General features: G+C 38.6%; 1 protein-coding gene across 1 annotated transcript in view; it reads right to left on the reverse strand.

Annotated features, from left to right (window-relative positions):
• The window catches only part of LOC136874332 (cell adhesion molecule Dscam2), a 1,095,748-nt gene that overhangs the window by 220,785 nt on the left and 851,739 nt on the right, over positions 1–23,224 (reverse strand). Inside the window, exons 8-9 of the mRNA XM_068227756.1 lie at positions 9,597–9,707; positions 6,424–6,585 (exon numbers count right to left, since the gene is read on the reverse strand). Coding sequence (XP_068083857.1) covers positions 6,424–6,585; positions 9,597–9,707 — 273 coding nt within the window. The remainder of the gene's footprint in view (positions 1–6,423; positions 6,586–9,596; positions 9,708–23,224) is intronic.

Here is a 23,224-nt window from a genome sequence, read left to right on the forward strand (position 1 = left end):
TCTATTTCTTTCCAGTCTGCACCTCCTTCTTAGTCTCTTTATTTCTCTATTATAATAAGGTGGGTCTTTACCATTCCTTACCACCCTTAAAGGTACAAACCTGTTTTCGCATTCCTCAACAATTTCTTTAAACCCATCCCAGAGTCTGTTTACATTTTTATTTACCATTTTCCACCGATCATAGTTACTTTTTAGAAACTGCCTCATACCTGCTTTATCAGCCATATGGTACTGCCTAACAGTCCTACTTTTAAGACCTTCCTTTCTATCACATTTATTTTTAACTACCACAAAAACAGCTTCATGATCACTAATACCATCTATTACTTCAGTTTCCCTATAGAGCTCATCTGGTTTTATCAGCACCACATCCAAAATATTTTTCCCTCTGGTTGGTTCCATCACTTTCTGAATCAGCTGTCCTTCCCATATTAACTTATTTGCCATTTGTTGGCCATGCTTCCTGTCGTTCGCATTTCCTTCCCAATTTACATCTGGCAAATTCAGATCTCCCGCTACAATCACATTTCTTTCCATGTCATTTCCCACATAGCTGACTATCCTATCAAATAATTCCGAATCCGCATCAGTGCTACCCTTTCCCGATCTGTACACTCCAAATATATCAAGTTGCCTATTATCTTTAGAAATGAGCCTTACACCTAGAATTTCATGTGTCTCATCTTTAACTTTTTTGTAGCTTACAAATTCTTCTTTCACCAGAATGAAAACTCCCCCTCCCACCTTTCCTATCCTATCTCTACGATACACACTCCAGTGCCGTGAGAAAATTTCTGCATCCATTATATCATTTCTCAGCCATGATTCAACTCCTATTACAATATCTGGTAAATATATATCTATTAAATTACTTAATTCTATTCCTTTCTTTACAATACTTCTACAGTTCAACACTAACAAACAAGCATGATGGGTTTATTCTGTCTGAAGTTTAGTTCTGCATACATGGTTATGTAAGTGGTTATGGTTATGTTAATACTCAAAATTACTGATACTGCAGTTCCAAATGAGAAACCCCTTCATGATCAAAAAAATAGGAATGTGGTGTGCAATTTCTTGTAAAAAAATATATGTCCAGTTTCTTTTGAAGATACAATTAACAGTGATAAGTATTGTATATGCAAAGGCATTTTTAACCCTTCTGTGTAGAATTAACTGAGGGAGAATGTAGTTTTCCCTTTCTTCAACAGGACTCCACAATGGCTTATACAGTGAATGTTTGAATGCAAGCAAATGGGATGGTGCGTTTGATGTTAGAATTATCAGTAACAACATTTGGTTTGCCTGCTCCCTGGGACTATCATCTCTGGGGTTCATTTCAAGATAAAGTGTATAAGACAAGTCCACACATTTTTAGAGGAACTGAAGATGAGCATTAGTCAAGGAATAAAATTGATTTCCCGAGAGGAATTAATAAGAGTGATGAAAAATGTCATTAGTCAATGTTTAGGAAATGAAGGAAAGCACTTCCTACATTTGCTTGCATGACACGAGTGAGTAGATGTCTTTTAAGTGATCCTTTTTTGTAATTCTTTGTGATTCATTTTTTTTTTTTTTTTTGGTGGTATGATTTATGTGTTCTATTTGAGCTAGTTCCACTTTCCCACACAGTACACACATGTTGCATTCTGAGAGCAAGAATATATATATCGGTATATTCCAAGATGACATCAGTTTACAAATTGTGAGTGACCACAGGGATCCTGAATTCTAAATGGAAGCCAAATTGTTAGAATGAAATGATCCATGACAATGTTGTAGATAGGAAAAAACAGAATCTGTAAAATGTTATGATGTATGTGTAATAGAGATGGTATTTAGGATGCTGAATGAGTCTCTCATGATAGGGTATTTACTATGATGTTCTCTAACATAGAATGACTAATAGCCGACCCCTTCATGAGGCTCTATGTGTATTTGGTTACACTGTCTCTGCAATCGAATAACAGACCTATTGCAGACCATCTGTATGGATGGATGTTTTAGTGTTCACTGAGGTATGGGATGCATTGTTTGTAGATGTTCTTCTCTTCAGTGTCGACCTCACTGGCTTACTTAACATCTGTCTCAAAGCAGGCAGTTGGATCTACCACCACAACATGATGTGACTAACCATGGATTGCAACGATGTCTGCTCTTCTTACAGACCCAGTAGAAGATAGACCAGGGGTTTCCAAAGGACGGCCCACAAAGGCATATTTTGTAGCCTGGGCTTTAAAAAAATATTTTTATACCCTTTATAGACTCAAATCAGAACTAATTCATTCTTTAATATTACTTCCTGGTCACTTGGTCTGAATAGATTATTTTTTATTTACAAAATTTAAATCCAAACTTTGGCAGAAAATGAGTCCTCAAAAATGCCAGTGCTAGGTCTTAACCATTATAAAAATGGCTATGGGATCAATACCAATTCTTGAACTCCATGCCAACCTTACTGTGGGCATTTTATACAACGTAGCATGCAATGAATACCACAAAATACTTTAATTGCCGTTGGTGTAAGAAGCGGTTTCAATTTTGTTCTTCTCTCAATTGGTAGTACTGGCTGGTACACAGTGCTGCACACTCGAAGAACTTTTCAGGCATGTACTCCTGGAAGTACATAGCTAGGATTCCAGGCTCTTACATCTGTATATCATTGTTTCCTTCACACTACTCCCACTAAATTTTCCTTATTTTGTTTTGACTAAATTATTGTCTTCGGTATTTTTTTTTTTACTTTTTGTCATTTGTCAACTAATTAAAATGAACTGACATTGTTGGGTGCTCTTCTTCCAAATTCAATATTGTCCTGGGTATAATAGTGTTTTTTTTAAAATTGTGCTCTTTTATGCAATTGTAAAACAGTGTTTTAAGCAATTAAAATGATTAAACCTTCATTTCAATTGAGCTATGCATATTATTTCATACTGGTATCTCTTTTCTATTTGCAGAATTTTACGAAAATTGGCCTATTATTAAAGTGTGGCCCACGATCATGCCTAAGGTTTCAAATGTGACCCTCGAGCTCTTACAAATTAGAAACCCCTGAGATAGACAGTGAACTTCTGCGAAGACTTGCCAACCTGATTCCCACATTGCAGAAGCCACTTTGCGGTGGTGAGAATTCCTTTGTAATTTTCCCTCATGACAGAATCCAAGCAAATGTCCTATAGTTTCAATTTCATCACAGTCTGGATGACAGCAGCAGGTTCTGCTTGGATATCTACTGGGGAATGGTTGAACTGCCGAATCATTGCAAGACATTTTCATGGCATTTGTTCATTCAGAGTTTGATAATCCAGTTCGATTGCTCACCCAGGAGTTTGCTTTGGTCTGCATATACTGGAATACATTTTCCCCTTAATTTGTGAGAAGAGCAGGTATAGAATGCTTGCTCTCATAGGGATTTTCTTATTTGCCTATCCAACCAGTGATTGTAGTCTGATACAATACAACTTTCAACAACACGCCGGAACCCAGCGCACATCGGCACAAATATGGCGTGCCACTACGGCTCCTCTTCGCAGTCAGAATGAGAAGTTGCCTCACCCCAGCTTTAACGCTCTGACTCTGCAGTTTGCCGTATAAATTCTAATCTCTCCACAGCAGTTCACAACACAAGCATCTCTATTCCATCTCACCAGACCAGAAAAGAACAATAATTTCATCCCGAAGTCCACCATACTTTATTCCATGGAACAATATCAATTTGTCTCACTGGCATTTCACACCGATGTCTTCACATCACATTCGATGCTACAGAAGTCAACTAAAAGAATAAGCGGAAGTTTCAACCCGCAACATTTTCATAATTAGCAATTACCCATATAGCTAGCAATTACCCACTAATAACTGTCACCATTGTTGCCGTTCAAACGCACGGAATACCCATGAATCTCCATCCACACTGACCAGTCTCCGTACCGATCTCGGCACCGCAACTGAAAAACTTCCAGCTTGATGCCTATAAAACCTCATTCGGCTATGAAATATTTCCCTACCCCCGGTGATTTTAACTAAAATAAACTGCTCTACATATTTCTGAAATGTCAATACTAATTCCTTCTTCCAACCTCTAAAACATCAGGACGCACTTGGTACTAAAAAAGTTTTTTTATCCTTGCACACCAGCTGCTCTTGTGTAATTATGTATATATTTGTAAATTCTCAACTATTCAATTAGATAATTTAATTACTATACAGCTACCAACTATTGACATTAGTTTTTATTACAAACATTTACGCTGAATGTTATAATGTAAATATTTTTAAAACTTTATCTCAACTGTTCAATTGAACAATGTAAATACTGTATAGTTACCAACCTTTGACATTAATTTTTGGTTACAAACATTGACGCTGTACACTACACCTTTTCTCCCTTAATTGTTTTAATGTAAATATTTTTTAACTTTTTATTTCCTATGTTTGCGTCAACTGTTTCTCCAGAGCACCACTGCCGATCTCTACTATGTTAATTTTAGGCATTGGTGCTGACTTTTCATCTATAAACCTATATGTTCAACCATCACTTTTGTACAACTATTTCCCATACTTAATTTTTGTAATTGTATTAATAATATGTATTAATTTGTACATGTCAACTACTAACCAGTTACCTGATTTTTTACCTTGAGGTGATATTTTGACTGATGATGCCCTCAATGAAGGGCGAAACATGTCTCAAGTGGAATCAATAATAAATTCCTAATTTATAAAATTTATATGTATTGAATAGGTGGAAAAAACTAACCTTTTAGCATCCTACATCCATATGAATTAACCGATTAAGGTTAAAATCCCTGACACAGCCAGGAATCGAACCTGGGACCCCCTGGACCAAAGGCCAGAATACTAACTATCTAGCCATGGAGCTGGGCATTGAAAAGACAGTTGGAGACACTGTAGGAATAGATTAAATTGCTATAGAAATGACACAGGCAGCTGGACTTTTGGGTTTACCTTGGACATACGGACTGCTGAAGAGGTTTGGAAACAGAGTGCGTTTGGCCACATGGTTTGAGTCGTGTAGCAGTAAGGTTACACTTGGGAAATAGTGGATTCAAATTCTGCCTTCGGTAGCCCTGAAGATAGTTTTCTCGGTTTTTTCATTTTCACATGAAGCAGATGCTAGGGATGTACCTTAATTAAGGCCATGGCTACTACCTTCCAAATCCTAGCACCTTCCCATCCTTGTACTGCTGAAAACCTTCAATGTACTAATGCAATATTAAACCACTAAGAAAAAAATGTATAGAAATTGAAACTGATTCAGAAAAGGAGAAAACTGATATTATATTACCTACTTTTTAGCAAGAATATACACAGAAAGATAATATGCAACAATAAATTAGAAATGAATCACAATAATTATATCTCTTGTATTGTAGACCGAAGAGAAGATGGAAATGCAAATACAAGGATAATATATGGTTTCAGGAGTAAAAGATGGACAGTGAAGTCCTTTTTCATAATGAGACAATACATAGAAAAGCATCGGGAGTATGGGAGGGTTATAATAATTATGTTTATTGATTTTGGAAAAGCCTTCAGAGAAGTTTGCTCAGGAAGGCATTGGATTAGAAACAATAATATTGGTTAAGGCACTGTTGCCAGAAGCTGCAGTTGTGTCAAGATACAAGTGGACAAAATAAGGTGGTTTTTACTTGAAACTGGATTAGGACATTGAAGTGTATCACAAACCGTACTGTTAATAATTGTGAGAAATTGGTAGAAAAAGCAGCATAGTGTGGTACCAGAATGAATAAAATACAGTACCATATTGCTTCAATGTTGATTTACAAAGGATGATTTGGACTTCACTGTTGCTTTTAATAAAAACTGAAAAATTAAGATCAATTTGCCAATATGTATGTGTGAATGAGAGAGAGAGAGGGAGAGCAGGAGAAAAATAGACAAAGATATTAATAGAGTAAATGAATGATGAAAGAATACCAGAACTAACTATAGAATTACAAATGGAGAGGCTGAACATACGGATAAAAGGAATCAAGTCTGAAACATGATGATGAATGAGGATTGGTGAAAAAATATAACATGGAGAAAGTCCATACTTTGCCCTGAACCAGTCGAATCTGTACGAGGGGAAATGATGATGACGATGTCTGCAAAATTTTGCAAACATGACGCTTCATGTTAAAGGTTATTCATAAGGGTTTTTGAAAAGACTAATTGAAAAATTAGGCAATTTTTCATTTTTTTGTAAAATTAGAATGTGTTCCCAAGATTGCAGAGTGGCTGTCATTAATCACAACCACACAATTAGTATATAATCCAAGAAATGTATATGTACTTCTCAAAAATGATTCAAACAGGTTCTTGAGCTGATATATCTCTCTTGAAGCTACAACATGTATATTATTTGAATAGAAATAAAAGTTTATATTTGTGTCGTACCAATAACGGTGACTTCTCCACTTCTCCTGGCGCTGTGTCCTTGTTTGTTGCGGGCAGTACAGGTGTAAACTCCAGCATCTGTCCCTTGTTGCACTGGATCAATGATCAACGTTCCATCTGGCTGAACCTTCTGGCGAAGATCATCTGGTAATTCTCTTGAACCTGTGATTGACAGTATGAATGATTAAAGTAAAATATCAGTTCAATTTTCTATTCTGAATTAACACTTTGAATACCGGTAATCAAACCTAAATTTTTCAGATGCTCAGAGAGAATCAAGTTTTGCAGAGTTATAACCAAACTTTCAGACAATACAAAGATTTTGGTTTCAAGACAAATCTTAAACAGACTGGATAACAGCATATAATCTGTGTGTTTCTGAAGAATAATTCAGAATTATTTTCTTGCAAGTAATCAGTCAGATGGAAAAGCAACTTGAAAATATGGCTTGATCTGGACACTTAAGTATATAATTTAGAAAGTTTTGCTTCAAGGAAAGGAATTATAGAGCTAGCAATGTATATTATCCCTGTGCCGGGAGAAGTTGCAGTGAAGAGAATACTATATTTTACTCATTACTTTTATTTTTATAACTCATGTTGGATATGGTACATTGTAAGTGATTGAAATATCCCATTAAGGTAAGAAGTAATTTGTTAGAAGTCAACAGACTTAGAGAGAACTGAGATAACTGAGATGGAAACAGGAATCAATGCAATTTCCTTTTACCGACAGCACATAGCAATTAAGAAAAATAAAAATAGAACTGCATCTGAAGTGCAAGCACAACATGTACATAAAAAAACTAGAAAAATATGATGGGTGCTCAGGAAAGCTGGACATTTAGCTAAGTAATTGTAATTAAATACAATTTTATACAATCATGCTTAAAAATATATGCAAATACAGCAAAACTGTTAATAAAACCTCTTTGTATACAAAAGGTCATTCAGGATCTCTGGTGACGAGTTTGAAGGCTGTTAGCGGCACTGATATCAACTTGAGTACCCCAAACGGGGAGTGATGATTCACGTCAGTACTGAGAACATGCGTATAGGATTTTGTGATGTTAGCTGCAATGATGCTGAAGCGGATTGACCCGTACTGGGAGGGCTACATAACAGGCCTTTCTGATGCTAAATATAGCTATTCTGCAATCCAAGGAATGTGCAAGAAACATGATTTCTTGATATCAAACAATGGGATGTACTGTATTGAATAAAAACAGCAAAGGCTGATAGGCTTAATTCCAGAAGGGAAAAAATGGGCAAATCCACAACTAGCTACGAGCTGTACACCAGAAGTGGTAAGGAAAGTGAAGGCCCTTGTCTCAGGTGGTAACCCTGACCCTAAAAGGGCTATTACATGTAAGTTGGGGATGACTGTTCTAACGATTAACACTATAATCAACAAGGACCTCCAATTAGAAGAGCGGCATAAGTGCCGAGTTCACAAGCTGTTGCCTCATCACATTTCGGAACGTCGCACTAATGCAAGAAAGTTGCATGAGTGCTATCTGGAAGGGGACAGAAGGATAAATGTGGTGACATTAGATGCAGCATATGTGCACCTTAGTGATTGTAACAAACTCCGCTCAATTCACTACTGCCCTAGAGACAATAATTTATCAAACATTGTATGAAGAATGCCAGCAATGTTTTCCAAGGGGTTTCATGATCATCACTGGATACTGCTTCAATGGCAAGTTAACCCTTCACTGTGTCCTAATAATGTGAAGGTGAACTCTACATACTATTAGCAAGAGGTTTTAACACTAATTTAAAAGACAGATATCCCAGCGCTGTATGGGAGGGTGAAAAATTAGGTATGGGTACATCAAGATAAAGCATCCAGCCACACCTCTCATTTGACTCATCTGTTCTTAGAGAGAACTGAGATAACTGACATGGAAACGGGAATCTGTGCAATTCCTTTTACTGACATTCCGATGAAGATATCCGATGGGTCACCCATGGCCTTTTGTGCATTTGGACACCTGAAAAGGGCCTTAGGAAATAGACGTCCACGCACTAACAATGACCTCTGAAAAGCCTGTCAGGAGGAGTGGGATAAGATAGACTTGCTAGCTCTGCGAAAAAGTCTGCTGCAATGGAAATTACATTGTCGGGCTATAGTTAGAAATGCTGGCTTTCCAATTGAGTATGATCATTGGTAGAGACATGGCTTTTTATAAGCTAATTACCCTTCAAACTTTGTCCCCAGAGATCCCGAATGACCTATGAATGTATAATGTTAGAAGTAAGTGTACCATCTTCAAATACCTTCTATTTTATACTATCCACTATGTCACTAAAAGATTGTACACAGGAAGAAGCCATATTCAGCTGACTGTGAAGAAAAAAAAAAAAAAGAACCCACATGATTTGGCAATGTTTGAAGGTCATTGCAAAAGTAACATTCAAGATAAATTGTCATCTGCTCATCTGAAATGGCATACTTAGATCATATTGGGTTAGATTTATTCTAGGGATCATTACAGACTTCCCAGAGTAAATTAATGTAGCAATTGTAGTACATTCATGTAAATGAGTTACCAACAATCTTGCTTCGTTTATCAACTCTTGTTTGGTTTAATATTAGGGCTTCATTAACATGAGAAGAAAAGCAGCTGGAATTGATAGGATTTTTTGGGATATACCAAAGGCAATGGGTTGGGATATAGTACCATATCCAAAATATTTGATTACTGTGAATATTGAATTTTCACAACCGCATTGTAATTGAAACCGACCTTCAACCTATTAGGTCATGTTGCGTACATTTAGTGCATCTTGAAGAGAAGTTAAGTACAAAACAAAAATGGCCAACCATTTAAATATTATTAAAGTATGAATACATTTTATTCAGTTCATGGCCTATCATTTAAACAGTCGACGCCATCCATGAAATAATCAATATCATGTAAGAATCAGTATTGAATTGCCCACATGATGCCTTGTAGCCATTTGTTGTCTAATTAACTATGGACTAAAAGATGTTGCTGATGATATGTTTTATGTTGGTGAAAGCTGAGTGCGCTAACTAACTGTAGCATCGTGAAGTTCCACATTTGATTTCTCACACTATTTTGAAGAAATAATACAGTACTTGTGAATTTAGCATTTTTCAATTCTATGAACTGGTAATCAAAACTTGGTTACCCTTTTACTTACTGCGCTCCCACCGAATCTCTTCAATGGGGAATCCAGCCACTGGGCACTTGAGGTGCAGAGCTTCTCCTGCTACAGCAGTTACTTTGGGAATAAGGCGGATGTATGGTAAACCTGGAAAAGTAAAATACATTTGTAAGATGGACAAAGACGCTGAGACTCATAGGTTGTTTGGATATAAAAATGAATAAAAACTCGAATTTACATCAATAACATTATCTACACTTTGGGCCATAATTAGTGCAGTGTCTTTGCTGATGGCCTTCTACCCAGTTGGCCAAGGCTCCAATCTCTATCTGAGAAATCATGTGGCACCAGGAAGGGCACCCAGTCTAAAAACCATGGCAAGAACCCAAAATGAGATAGGGTGCGATAAGCTGAAAATATATGAAAATTACGAGTATATTTAATCTACGTTGAAGTATCGAAGTAAAAGTAAAATAGAAAGCAAATACAATAATAATAAAAACATAATAATGGTCGGTCAGTCGGTCGGTCGTTTGTTTGTTTGTTTTATGACGATATAAAAGTACATACAAGTTATGTAGGTTGCATAACAGAAGATTCTTTTTTAACTGTTAGGTTCTTCAGTCTGCCAAAGCTAATTCTGAGTAATACATTTATAAACTATCGGAAAAAGAAACAGGCAGTTTATAAATTTATTACTCTGAAAAAGAAACAGGTAGCCTCGTTTATAAATTTATTACTCAGAATTAGTTTCAGTGGACTGAAGAATCTAACAGTTAAAAATTAACTGAGTCAAAGTTGCAGAGGCTAAGCCTATACTAAAGAGGAGTGACTAAACAAAAAATATTAAATGCCGAAGGTGAGTGAAGAATTTAGTGGTTTAGAAAATTTTAGTCACCCCATACCAAGTTGAATGGGAATCGACAGAGGTAGAACACTTTTGTTCTCTTAATTTACATGTTTCCCAGCAGGGATTTGAACAGAGTCCTCAGACTTGCCAAAAATTTACATTTAAGCAATGACTTTAAAACTTTACATCAAGAAAATTTGAAACCTTCCCCTCAAGTCCCTGCCTCCGAATAATGCCGCGCGCGCGCGCGCACACACACACACACACACACCAGACTGGAGCGATGAAGATGACGATACGGCCCTAAAGCACCCAGCTTTTATAGCACCTCAGAGGGGAAGATTCCAGAACTCTCATGAGATAGGCAGAATGTCTGTACACACCACCAATTTTAACTGGCTAGATAAATATACACAAAATTCCTGATTGGTTAAGAAGGAAACTGTAGGAGTGCTGACAACATAGATACATTAAGAAAACAATTTGCAAAAACTTAAGGATTGCCACCTTGGAAAAATTGAAATTCCTTTCAGAATTAATTGTCCTTAATCCTGCCAGAGGGGTCACATAGGCCGATGGTAGAGACATCTAATGGTTAAAGGTCCAAGTATCTTGAGTTACATTAGTTCAGGATTCACAGCACAGATGGCCTTCTAGAAGGCGCACAGTTCAACGGTACGGAGAAGGTGTACCCCCAGTACAACAACAACAACAACAACAACAACAATAATAATAATAATAATAATAATAATAATAATAATAATAATAATAATAATAATAATAATAATCATCATAGTTACAAAGAACCTGGCTCTGCAGTCTATGACTGATGAGCCTGCCTCTCAACAGGAGGTCATGGGTTCTGCCCCCGTGACGTTCGAGGATTTTTACCTGGATCTGAGGGCTGGTTTGAAGTCCACTCAGCCTCCCTGAGAACTATTGAAGAGCTATCTAACGGTGAGAACGCTATTGCACCACTGAGATTGGTTGACAATATTACACACTTACGAGATGTATTCGTTTAATTTCATCTATAGTATTAGGCAGACAAAAGAGTGTTGGTGGTGGTTGATGCTTTAAGGGACATGGCAAAGAGATTAGTAGTCTCTCTTAATATTAATCAAAGGAGAATATTGGCAGGATGTTTGAATCATTTGAAAGTATTTTGCTTCTTACACCATCAGCTCGGAGGCTGATTGGACGATGAACAAGCACTACCAAAGGTTATATGGCCCTAGACATACAGGGTAGTGAGGTAGTTTGCCATCGAATTTATCTCTGTTTTACAGCAGTACCACCGGTACTGGCTGTACCCTGAATGTCTTAACTGGATATCATCTGTACCTAAGCAACTTCAATATTTCCCTAGACGCCAGCATCTTGGAAGTATGTGGCAATCCAACTGATGAGCCCAAAGCCACACTGGGGCAAAACGCAGGTAATTTCACGATTGAAAAACCTAAGATATCTTGAATATCAATACAGGGAAATACTGAGGCTGGGACACCAGTTAAAGCTAAATATACCGAGCGAGTTGGCCGCGCAGTTCGGGGCGCGCAGCTGTCAACTTGCATTCAGGAGATATTGGGTTCGAACTCCACTGTCGGCTGCCCTGAAGATGGTTTTCCACAGTATCTCACCTTAATTAAGGCCACAGCCACTTCCTTCCCACTTGCAGCCCTTTACTATCCCATCATCACCATACGACCTATATGTGTCGGTGCGACGTAAAGCCACAGCCAATTGTAACAAATGAAAAAAAAAAAAAAAAAAAAAAAGAGCAAAATTTTGCCATAGCTTGAGGCAGAAACTCATGCATTAGGAGTTAGTACATGCATAATTAACTTCATCTTATTATTATCATACATGTCTCAGAGGATCGGTCCAGCTCATAATAGCAAATTTACAGATTCGACCTGGGCGAGACGTCCGTTTTTAAAAGGCAGGCAAAATTATTGGCCCTCCATGTTGCAGCTGGTGCCCAGTTAAATAGCTCTGTTGTTCTCAGGAACCACCTAATGGAGCCTTACTTCACTGTTGGATGACAGTACAATTCGAATATCCAAACTAAAACACTTGCTGTCTAAATAGTACAATTTCAATAGGTCTACAACCAACTGAAACAATTATTACTATTGTTCTTCTTATTTTATAATTAACTAGCAAAAGTACCCGTTCTTCGTACGGGTTATCAGAAACTGGATTTAGTTACTCACACTATCGGTGTGACTGACTTCATTAGATATTTATATCATTGGTGTATTTACTTAAGTACGTAGACATTATTTGTCATGTTTGGAATTATAGTGTATCCTCTTCTTCTTTTCTTCATGGGGGCCTCTAAATATTATATCCTAATTAGCGTCGACCTCTAAGATCTTTTGCTACCATGTTTTTCCTTCATTCCCACCTAGATATACCTGCTTCCTTCACAAAGCTGCAGGTTTAGTGTAAGTATACTTTCGCCAGATAGTACCACAAATATAAATATTATTGAATGTATTTGTTTGATCCGACATTTCATAACTATTACAAATGATAAAGGAAATACGCGATGCATAAAAGAAACTACTATAATTATCGAGAATTATAATTCTCAGGGCTTGTCACTCATGTCGCACATCATATAATGAATCTGAGTATAAATGTTGAGAAATTTTTTCAAGTCATGGGCGCACCATCTTGACAATTGTGTACAGTATATAGGTTTCATGGTTACAATGATCGTAAAAGTGGACCAAAATATCGGCACTAATAACATCAGTGATCCTACCCCTCCATGATTTGATAGAAAATAGTTTAAACTATAGGTAACAGACTCCGCAAAATGCTGAAAACTAAGCCAGTACGTAAAAACGGAGGCCGGTCGGCAACCGCTGGTCGCTGTACTACGGAGATCTCCGGGGCTATTATTTTTATACTTCACTCCCTTTCCATCCCCGCCCAAAGGAGTGCTATGAGCGTCTTACACAACAGTTTATTTTTTCCAGATAGTAAGTCATATGTGTATCAATTTTGGTTGGCAGCTATGCCCAAACGTACCGGTAAGTTACATGCATAATCTCGCTGCTGTAGAATCCTGGAGCTGACGTTGCCATGGTTACGGCCGTTCGTTTCTTTATCCAATTCCTAGAGCAGGGATAGTGTGGTTACAATATCTCCATAACGGTTGGTTTTAGGGCCTTCAAACATGGTTTTCGAACCCGAAGGATTTGCCGAGTTTTGTTCTTTGCGTCAAGGGGCTTAAAATGAGCTTTGTCTCGTCCTTGTACGACAAATTCGATTTCGCCTATATTAGCCTATTATTTTAATATTTTTATATCTCCCACCGTCGTCAGCCCCTCAAATTGTTTTGAAAATAAAATACGGCCCATATTACTCACTGGCAATGTAGCTTTCTACAGGTGAAGTAATTTTTAAAATCGGTTCAGTAGTATTTGAGTCTATCCGTTACAAACAAATATACAATTTTTTCCTCTTTATAATATTAGTATAGAAGTATAAATTACATCCCTACACATACGGTTGCCGTCAGGAAGGGCATCCAGCCGTAAAACAGGGTTTGATCCACATGTGCGACACAGTTCGCAACCGCAACCTCACAGGTGTGGGTAAAGCGATAGAAGAACAAGACACTCATTTCAAAAAAAAAATCACCCGCTTTTTTATTTTCACCCCCTAAAGTGGATTTTCCAAAAAGAGTGCATTTTTAAAGGAGATTTCAAGTACAAATTTTAAAGTCTGTAACATCTTCTTTTTTGAGATATATGTATCCTCATATAAATAATTCAACTCTTTCCTTACTTTCTTCCCCCTCCCCCCTTAAGTGGATTTTCCGAAAACGAATATTTGTGTTCTTTTATTTTTAAAGAGGATTCCAAATATCAATTTTCATGCCTGTAACATGTTAAGTTTTTGTGATTTATTGTAGATAATTTCGCTGCTGTAGAATCCTGGAGCAGACGTTGCTATGGTTACGGCAGTTCATTACTTTATCCGATTCCTATAGCAGGGGTAGAGTGGTGCCAATATCTCCGTAACGGTTGGTTTTAGGGCCTTAAAACATGGTTTTCGGGCCCAGAGGGCTTACCGAATTTTGTTCTTTGCGTCAAGAGGATTAAAATGAGCTTTGTCTCGTCCTTATACGACAAATTCGATATTTTGCGTATTTTAGCCTATTATTTTTATATCTCCCCCCCCCCGAGCCCCCCACTTCGAATTGTTTTGAAAATAAAATACAGCCCATGTTACTCACTCGCAATGTAGCTTTCTATAGGTGAAGAAATTTTTAAAATCGTTTCAGTAGTTTTTGAGTCTATTCGTTACAAACAAACAAATGTTTCCTCTTTATATTATTATAGATAAATAATAATTGTACCGGAGGTACACCCATTCCGTTCATTTAAGCGAGCGCCTTTTTGAAGGCCATCTGTTTTATGAACAGTGAAACTTATCTCCGAAGAAGTTTCGAACTTTGTCTTCAGATGTATTTTGATATTTATAAGTTTTCTAAACTGAATTGTTTATAGATTGTTTTTAGTGAACTAAGGTTACTAGCACTTCTATCTCTTCCCTCCTTCTTCAAATTGGGCAATACAAATTTTGGGATATTTAAGAAATTAACCAGTCACAAATGGGGGCGTGTACCGAGCTTCGGCCCAGAGAATTCTGGAACCTTTTTTCGGCCCAGAGAATTCTGGAACCTTTCTCTCTACTATAAAAGCTGGGGCCTTTTGGGCAATGTTGTCTTTCGATCGCTCCAGTCAAGAGGTTTACCCGAGTGTGTTTGTAAAGGAGGCAGGGGACAAGCCTTGCCTATCACCGGAAGGCCCACCAGCTCAAGGTAATGGCAGACATCTTTTAATCATGTAATAGTCTCAGAAGGCTAACTTGAGGGGAAGGTTTCAACATTCTTACTTAATGCAAAACTCAAGCATTCAATGTAAACTTTCAAACCAGTCTAAAGACTATATTCTAACTTAGGGAATAAGGAGTGTGAACCCTCCTTTAATTTCCATTCAACTTGGTATTGGGGTGAATATGATTTCGTAAACTTTAAAATTTATCTCTTCCTTTTGTAATTTAAAATTTTGTCTCCATCCAGTCACTTCTGTACTATAGGTTTAGCCTCTGTAACTTCGGCTCATAAGCCCACATAGGGTTTTTAGAGTTTCAGTGTGTAATTCCAAAGGAGTGCAAGTGGTCGCCTATCAGCATTTTGGTTTACGGCCGATATTTAATCCTTTTTTTTTCATGAAGGCCATGTAGAATGGGCACTTAGTGCCCCTGTTAAATGTTAACTATCCATATTTAAATGTAACTTAGACTGTCGAGCGAGTAAGACAGTGAAAACTGTTTATATTTAATCCAATGTAAAAATAGAGAATTGGGCCATGGAGAGGCTGGAATGTTGTAAGTCTGTAAATTTTGGAGCCCCGTCTCCTAACTTGTAATTGATTGGAGCAGGAGTGCTCTTTGTAATAGTGTAACGTTTGAGCTACCATACTCATCTCTTAAAAATCATTGTCTATTTTACCGAGTATTCTTGGGTTTCAAATAACTATTGTTTCCAGAGCTATCCAACTGTTACTTGATGTTGTTCATTTACATGTGTACAGAGGAAAAAACAAGGAAAGAAATTAAATTTCAAATTTTAGAGTTTTAAATTAAGATTTGATCTTTCCTCTGTTCACCCATTCACGCCCGCACCTTCTTATGCCTCTGTGCTCCACGGAAAGTATGTAATAATAATAATAATAATAATAATAATAATAATAATAATAATAATAATAATAATAATAATAATAATAATAATAATAATACCGGAGGTACACATTCTCCATTCAGTTGAAGTGTGCGCCTTCTATAAGGCCATCTGTGATGTAAACCATGAACTGTGTAGGCTATCTAAAGAAGTTTGGACCTCTAGTCTTTAGATGTCTGTAATATTGTCTTATATGTCCCCTTAATTTTTAAGGGTATTTTCTATTCTGTAAGTTGGTAAACTTTAAATGTTTGTAGATTGTTTTTTTTGTGTGCTGAGGTTATTAGCACTACTTCGTCTTCCTTCTTACTTGTGTTATTAACCAATCAGAAATTTTTGTATACAGTATTTTTTGTAGTCAATTAAACTGGGTGTGTTTGTACAGGCATTCTGCCTAGGTCAAGAGAGTTCGAGAACCTTCCTCCTGAGTTGTTATATAAGCTGGGCGCTTTTGAGTCATTTTGTCATCTTCGTCGCTCCAGTCTTAGAGTGCATACGGTATAAGTGGAGGCAGGGGCAGCCTTGCCCGTCGTCGGAAGGCCCACCAGCTCAAGGTAATGGCAGACATCTTTTAAAAACGTGATAGCTCCAGTGAGTTAACGTAAAGGGAAGGTTTCAAAATTCTTTCTTAATGTAAATTTCTAAAGTTTAATATCACCTTTTAAATGTACATTTTCAAGCAAGTCTAAGGACTCTATTCGAATCCCTGCTGAGAAATATGTAACTTAGGGAATAAAGAGTGTTTAACCTCTATTAATTCCCATTGAACTTGGTATGGGGGTGACTATGATTTTCTAAAATTCTAAATTCTTGAAACCATTTTGGAACTTAATATTTCGCCATCCAGTCGCCCTCTGTAGTATAGGCTTAGCCCCTGTAACTTCGGGCCACAAACCCATATACGATTTTAAGTGTATTTCAAAAGAAGTGTAAGTGTTTCGCCTCCTACGAATTTGTTCATGGCCGATTTCTTAAACCTTTTCTTTTGTACACTAAGGCCATTTAGAATGGGCACTTATTGCCTCTATTTAAACTGTCATTAATTATGGACAAGTGTACTGTCGAGCTGAAATGACAATAAACACTGTTTTGAAGTTTATCTAGTGTAAAATTTGACAGAACAATTGGTGCGTCGAAGAGGCTGGATTGTATGAACGTTTAAAGCAAACTGCTATACGATGTGAGTGGAACAATTATGCTATTTGAAATTGTGTTCCCTTAGAGCTCTTTCTTTGTAAACTGTTGTGCTAATAATTTTCGCTATTGTACATAATTTTGGACTTATAGTCAAACCTTGTTATACGAGCTGAGGAGCTCCTGAACCGTTATTGTTGTTCCTTATTCAGATTAGTTATCAATTTTAAAACCAGAAAAAAGGAAATTAAAAAATCAGAATTTAGTGTTTTAAATTATCTTCTCATCTTTTCTCTGTTCACCCATTCACACCCGCACCTTCTTACACGTCTGCGTTCCACGAAATTCTTGGAATAATAATAATAATAATAATAATAATAATAATAATAATAATAATAATAATAACATAAAATTCAGTTATAATAGAGTCACGTTCATAACGTTTGTTCAGCAGTTGCATGGAAATGAATAGGAATGAGATCTTCTACAAATACTAAATCTTTTCATCATTTCTTGTTTTCCATATGTAAGGCATACGGTTGTTAAAAATCATTAATCTCACTTTCTGTCTTGGTTAAAAATAGCTATATGTTTAAACATGTGTAATCTCATGTATTTATCATGATTTTTTTTGTGTTCTGTGCAAAATGTCTAGATTCTGGACCGTCTCCCGACGTGCGGTCATTGGAACAGTTTTGGAAAGTGATCAGTTCTGTACTAAACACCAGTGAAAGTTATTAATTTTTAAAACTTATAATACGTTTACCGTCCAGGGTTGATTTTCTCCCGGATTCAGCGAGGAATCCCACCTCTACCGCCTCAAGGGCAGTGTCCTGGAGCGTGAGGCGTTTGGTCGGGGTGGGGATACAACTGGAGAGGACGACCAGTTCTTCGCCCAGGTGGCATCATCTGCTATGCTGAACAGGGGCCTTGTAGGGTATGGAAGGGACAGGCAAGGAAAAGGGAAGGAAGCGGCCGTGACTTTAAGTTAGGTACCATCCCGGCATTTTCTGGAGAAGAAGTGGGGAAATCACGGAAATCCACTTCGAGGATGAATGAGGTGGAATCGAACCCCCTATACTCATTTGTCCTCCCGTGGCTAAGTGGACTCCCGTTCCAGTCCCCGTACCACTTTTCAAATTTCGTGGCAGAGCCGGGAATCGAACCCGGGCGTCCGGGAATGGCAGCTAATCACACTAAATACTACACCACAAAGGCGGGCCTAGTGGAAGTTAAAACCCCAAAATAATACTCTATGCTTTCGACATAGTAAAAACATAATGAACATACTGAATGGCAGCAAGCGAATATATCTAACACGTACGACAGCTATTGTTTGTTTTGGCATTACAATGCCAGTTTTACGTGTCAAATTACACATGCAAACCATTGAGCGCCGCAGGGAAAATCTAAAAAGAGCTGTTGTTCTATACGTTACACGGGATTCAAAACACGACTCGTTTTATTCAGTCACTGTAAAATTAAATGCAGTACATGCCGATCTTTTATATTGATATAGTAAATTTTATAAGTACGGAGAATGGAAATTACAGAATGATTCTACCGGGCGAGTCGGCCGTGCGGTTAGGGGCGCGCAGCTGTGAGCTTGCATCCGGGAGATAGTGGGTTCGAGCCCCACTGTCGGCAGCTCTGAAGATGTTTTTCGTCGTTTCCCATTTTCACACGAGGAAAATGCTTGAACTGTACCTTAATTAAGGCCATGGCCGATTCCTTCCCACTCCTAGGTCTTTTTTATCCCATCGTTGCCATAAGACCTATCTGTGTCGGTGCGACGTAAAGCAAGTTGTAAAAAAAGAATGATTATAAGCTGAGTAAGAGTGAACATATAGACACGGGTTGACTACTACTACTACTACTACTACTACTACTACTAGAAGGCATCGGCATTAGCCAGACTTATGTCCAACATCGGGGGACCAAGAACAGTTAAGAGACAGATTATGTGCTCTGCAGTATATTCCATTTTACTTTATGCTGCACCTATCTGGCACAATGCACTCAGGAGGAAGATTCACCGAAGAGCTATGGAAAGAGTACAGAGGAAAATGCTGCTCAGAGTTACCTGTGCATATCGAACTGTTTCCACAGCAGCTTTACAAGTTGTAGCTGCCAGTATTCCCATTGACCTCCTCGTTGCAGAGAGAAAACTTTGGCATGAAAGGGGTGCAACTATATCTGCTGAGGAAAAGAAAGCCTCGAGGAACCAACTCTTACTAGACTGGCAAGACCGATGGGATGGCACAACCGATGTTGGCCAATGGACAAAAAAGCTAATACCCAACATAGGAGACTGGCTTAAATGTAGACATCGGCAGGTAGATTACTATCTGTCGCAGATCCTGACAGGACATGGAAGATTCGGCGTATACGCCATGAAGATGGGAAAGACGCAGGGAGATGGTTGTTGGTACTGTTCTGAAAGGGATACAGTAGAACACACCTTTTTCTACTGTGTTCGATGGGAAGAAGAACGAAGAAAAGCCTGCCAACAACTTGGCCGACAACTCACGCCAGAGAATCTGGTTCAGATTATGTTAGAGAGCCCGTTTGCCTGGAACACAGTAAAGGCAATGGCGACAAGCATTACGGGGATGAAGGAGAAAGAAGAGAAAGGAAGAACTTAATAACATACATCACTCCATTCTGATGTCATGCCGACAAGCAGTTCCAGAATGGTTTGAGTGAAGAGGGCAGGGGTTTTTAGTTGGTGGAAATCCAACTCCCACACAGAGTGGTGTCTTTAAAAGATTTTCCCCTGCCATAACAAAAACTACTACTACTACTACTACTACTACTACTACTACTACTACTACTACTACTACTACTACTAAGAGCCACCGGAGACTACGGGTCCCGTATACCAATATACTCAGAAGGTATCCCTGAACAAACTCCGAAAGATCGTGGGTGGAGTTCGGGTTCACCCTGTAAATTGTCTCACACCGTGGATAACCGGTTCGAGTTGCGTTGGTCGAAAAAATTTTCACCTTCAAAATGTTGGCCGGCAGGAGAGGTAGAGGTATACAATGTCTAATCACTAGATTGCAAGTCAAAAGCATGGATTACATTCTAAACCTCTCCGCAGTGCTCATATGGAGTGAGGGCATATGACGTTGTTGATGGCGATTCGTCCGTTGGATGGAGACGTTAAGCCTGAGCAGACCTGTTGGATTTATTTGACAGGAGTAGGCTATGTGCCGGCACCGGCTTTCACCTTCTCCTTTACTACTACCATGTACCACGTCATTCATTACACCTTTAAGTCATCTGATGAGTAGAGATGGGAATTATAGGCACGAATAAATTAAAATGCAATATTAGCGATCTGAACTATTAGAACTCCTAGAATTTATGTAACTCACCGGCATTACCGCAGAGCGGCTAGATTACCCTTGAGCCTTGTTCAAAAACGTTTGTATTTTAACCTATTAGTGCCTATAATTCCCATCTCTACTGATGAGTTTGACGTCAGGAAGGGCATCAGGTCGTAAATACTCGCACGTGGGGAGCTTGCAATAGTTCACGAAATTCTCTCGAGAGGCGCTTACATCGTTTTCAAAAACCATGTAGCAGATATGCTACACCATGTATTTAAGGGTTTTTAAAAGAGGATAGGAATCACTCAAATCGAAATTTTCATCTAGAGTTAATGGGGAGAAGGTAAGGTAATGTAGTTTTGCAACCAAAATTTATCAAGTAGAAGTCTCCCCACGTTTATGAACTACTAGACAGTGAAAGGGTGTTTTTGTTTGTTTGTAACTTTCTGTGATTTAAGGCGTCGTGAAGGCTCCTTTGGAGACATATGGGCCGCAGATCTAGTTTAAAATGCCATCATGCTACTTGCGATATTTGAATATTTGAATCTGGATGTATAAGAATAGGCCTACATTGCGAGGTGATTCCTATCATCTTTCTTAATTGTCCTAATCACCTTTTGCACGCCCTGCTACTATCGACGGGATTTTACTTAAATGTCTTTTTGGGGGGGGGGGGGTGCATCCAAAAATTAGTGTAAAGACATAGTGTCATGTAACAAAATGTGTGATGGAAGTGTAACCTAGCAATCGTGCAGGCTGTGATGTAAAATACGGATGGATGGCCAGACTATGTTACGTAGCAACCGTGCAGGCTGTGATGTAAAATACGGATGGATGGCCAGACTATGTTACGTAGCAACCGTGCAGGCTGTGATGTAAAATACGGATGGATGGCCAGACTATCTTACCTAGCAATCATGTAGAATGTGATGTAAAATACGGATGGATGGCCAGACTCTGTTACCTAGCAACCGTGCAGAATGTGATGTAAAGTACGGATGGAGGCCAGACTATGTTACCTAGCAACCGTGCAGGCTGTGATGTAAAATACGGATGGATGGCCAGACTATGTTACCTAGCAACTGTGCAGGCTGTGATGTAAATACGGATGGATGGCCAGACTCTGTTACCTAGCAACTGTGCAGGCTGTGATGTAAATACGGATGGATGGCCAGACTATGTTACCTAGCAACTGTGCAGGCTGTGATGTAAAGTACGGATGGAGGCCAGACTATGTTACCTAGCAACCGTGCAGGCTGTGATGTAAAATACGGATGGATGGCCAGACTATGTTACCTAGCAACTGTGCAGGCTGTGATGTAAATACGGATGGATGGCCAGACTCTGTTACCTAGCAACTGTGCAGGCTGTGATGTAAATACGGATGGATGGCCAGACTCTGTTACCTAGCAACTGTGCAGGCTGTGATGTAAATACGGATGGATGGCCAGACTATGTTACCTAGCAACTGTGCAGGCTGTGATGTAAATACGGATGGATGGCCAGACTATGTTACCTAGCAACTGTGCAGGCTGTGATGTAAAATACGGATGGATGGCCAGACTATGTTACCTAGCAACTGTGCAGGCTGTGATGTAAATACGGATGGATGGCCAGACTATGTTACCTAACAACTGTGCAGGCTGTGATGTAAATACGGATGGATGGCCAGACTCTGTTACCTAGCAACCGTGCAGGCTTATGACTGACGGTCATCTGAAATTATGGCAACCGCTGATGGATGGGCATGCCTGAGAGACATACTATTTTATAATCATTTGATTTTCCCATAGGGAAATTTGACAATGTTTTGCCCCTACACCCTGTATTCATTCAAACTATTTCCAAGGCATCGTGGTTCGCATGCTACCCACAGGTTAGACCTCACCCAGACTATGGCAGCATTAGTAATGCGGAGTGGATACATGTTTACCACTCATAACGTTTCTCCTCCACCGTGCTAGGTGTAGGCTATTAGGAAAGGCTCGGTACGCAATTGCAAGCACGTAAATGTGAAAAGCGAATGGACTGGTCCTACTATAGGATGCGAACTTATTCGTACTTTCATTCACAATCGATAAGCTATGTTTCAATAGCTGCTCGATGAATTTCATGCTCGATATATCTAGAACATAGCCTACGAGTTCGTGATCGTATTTTACGGCAGGGACCATTTACGATACCTTCAAACGAGACAGATATATGGCTATATATATAACAGTCTCTCCTTTTAATGCTTCGTAACAGTGCCTAGTATAAAATATTATCTCTTGCAGAATAATGTTATATTGCGTTGCACTGAAAAGGGAAACCAGATCTGGAGAGAGAGAGAGAGAGAGAGAGAGGGAGAGAGAGAGAGAGAGAGAGAGAGTATGACTTTGGACCTGCATAGTATACAAATCTCTCATAATCACTAGTGCATTTTATGACCGCTGAAAAGAAAAAAGATATCACTTTTTCCTTTGCGACATCAAATGATCATAAGTATGTCTCGCGGTCATGGCCATCCATCAACAGCTGCTCATTTCAGATGGCAACCAGCCATAAACCTTAGCCTGAACAGTTGCCAGGCAACATT

Source organism: Anabrus simplex, chromosome 5 (assembly GCF_040414725.1).
Source record: "Anabrus simplex isolate iqAnaSimp1 chromosome 5, ASM4041472v1, whole genome shotgun sequence".
NCBI classification, from domain to species: Eukaryota; Metazoa; Arthropoda; class Insecta; order Orthoptera; family Tettigoniidae; genus Anabrus; species Anabrus simplex.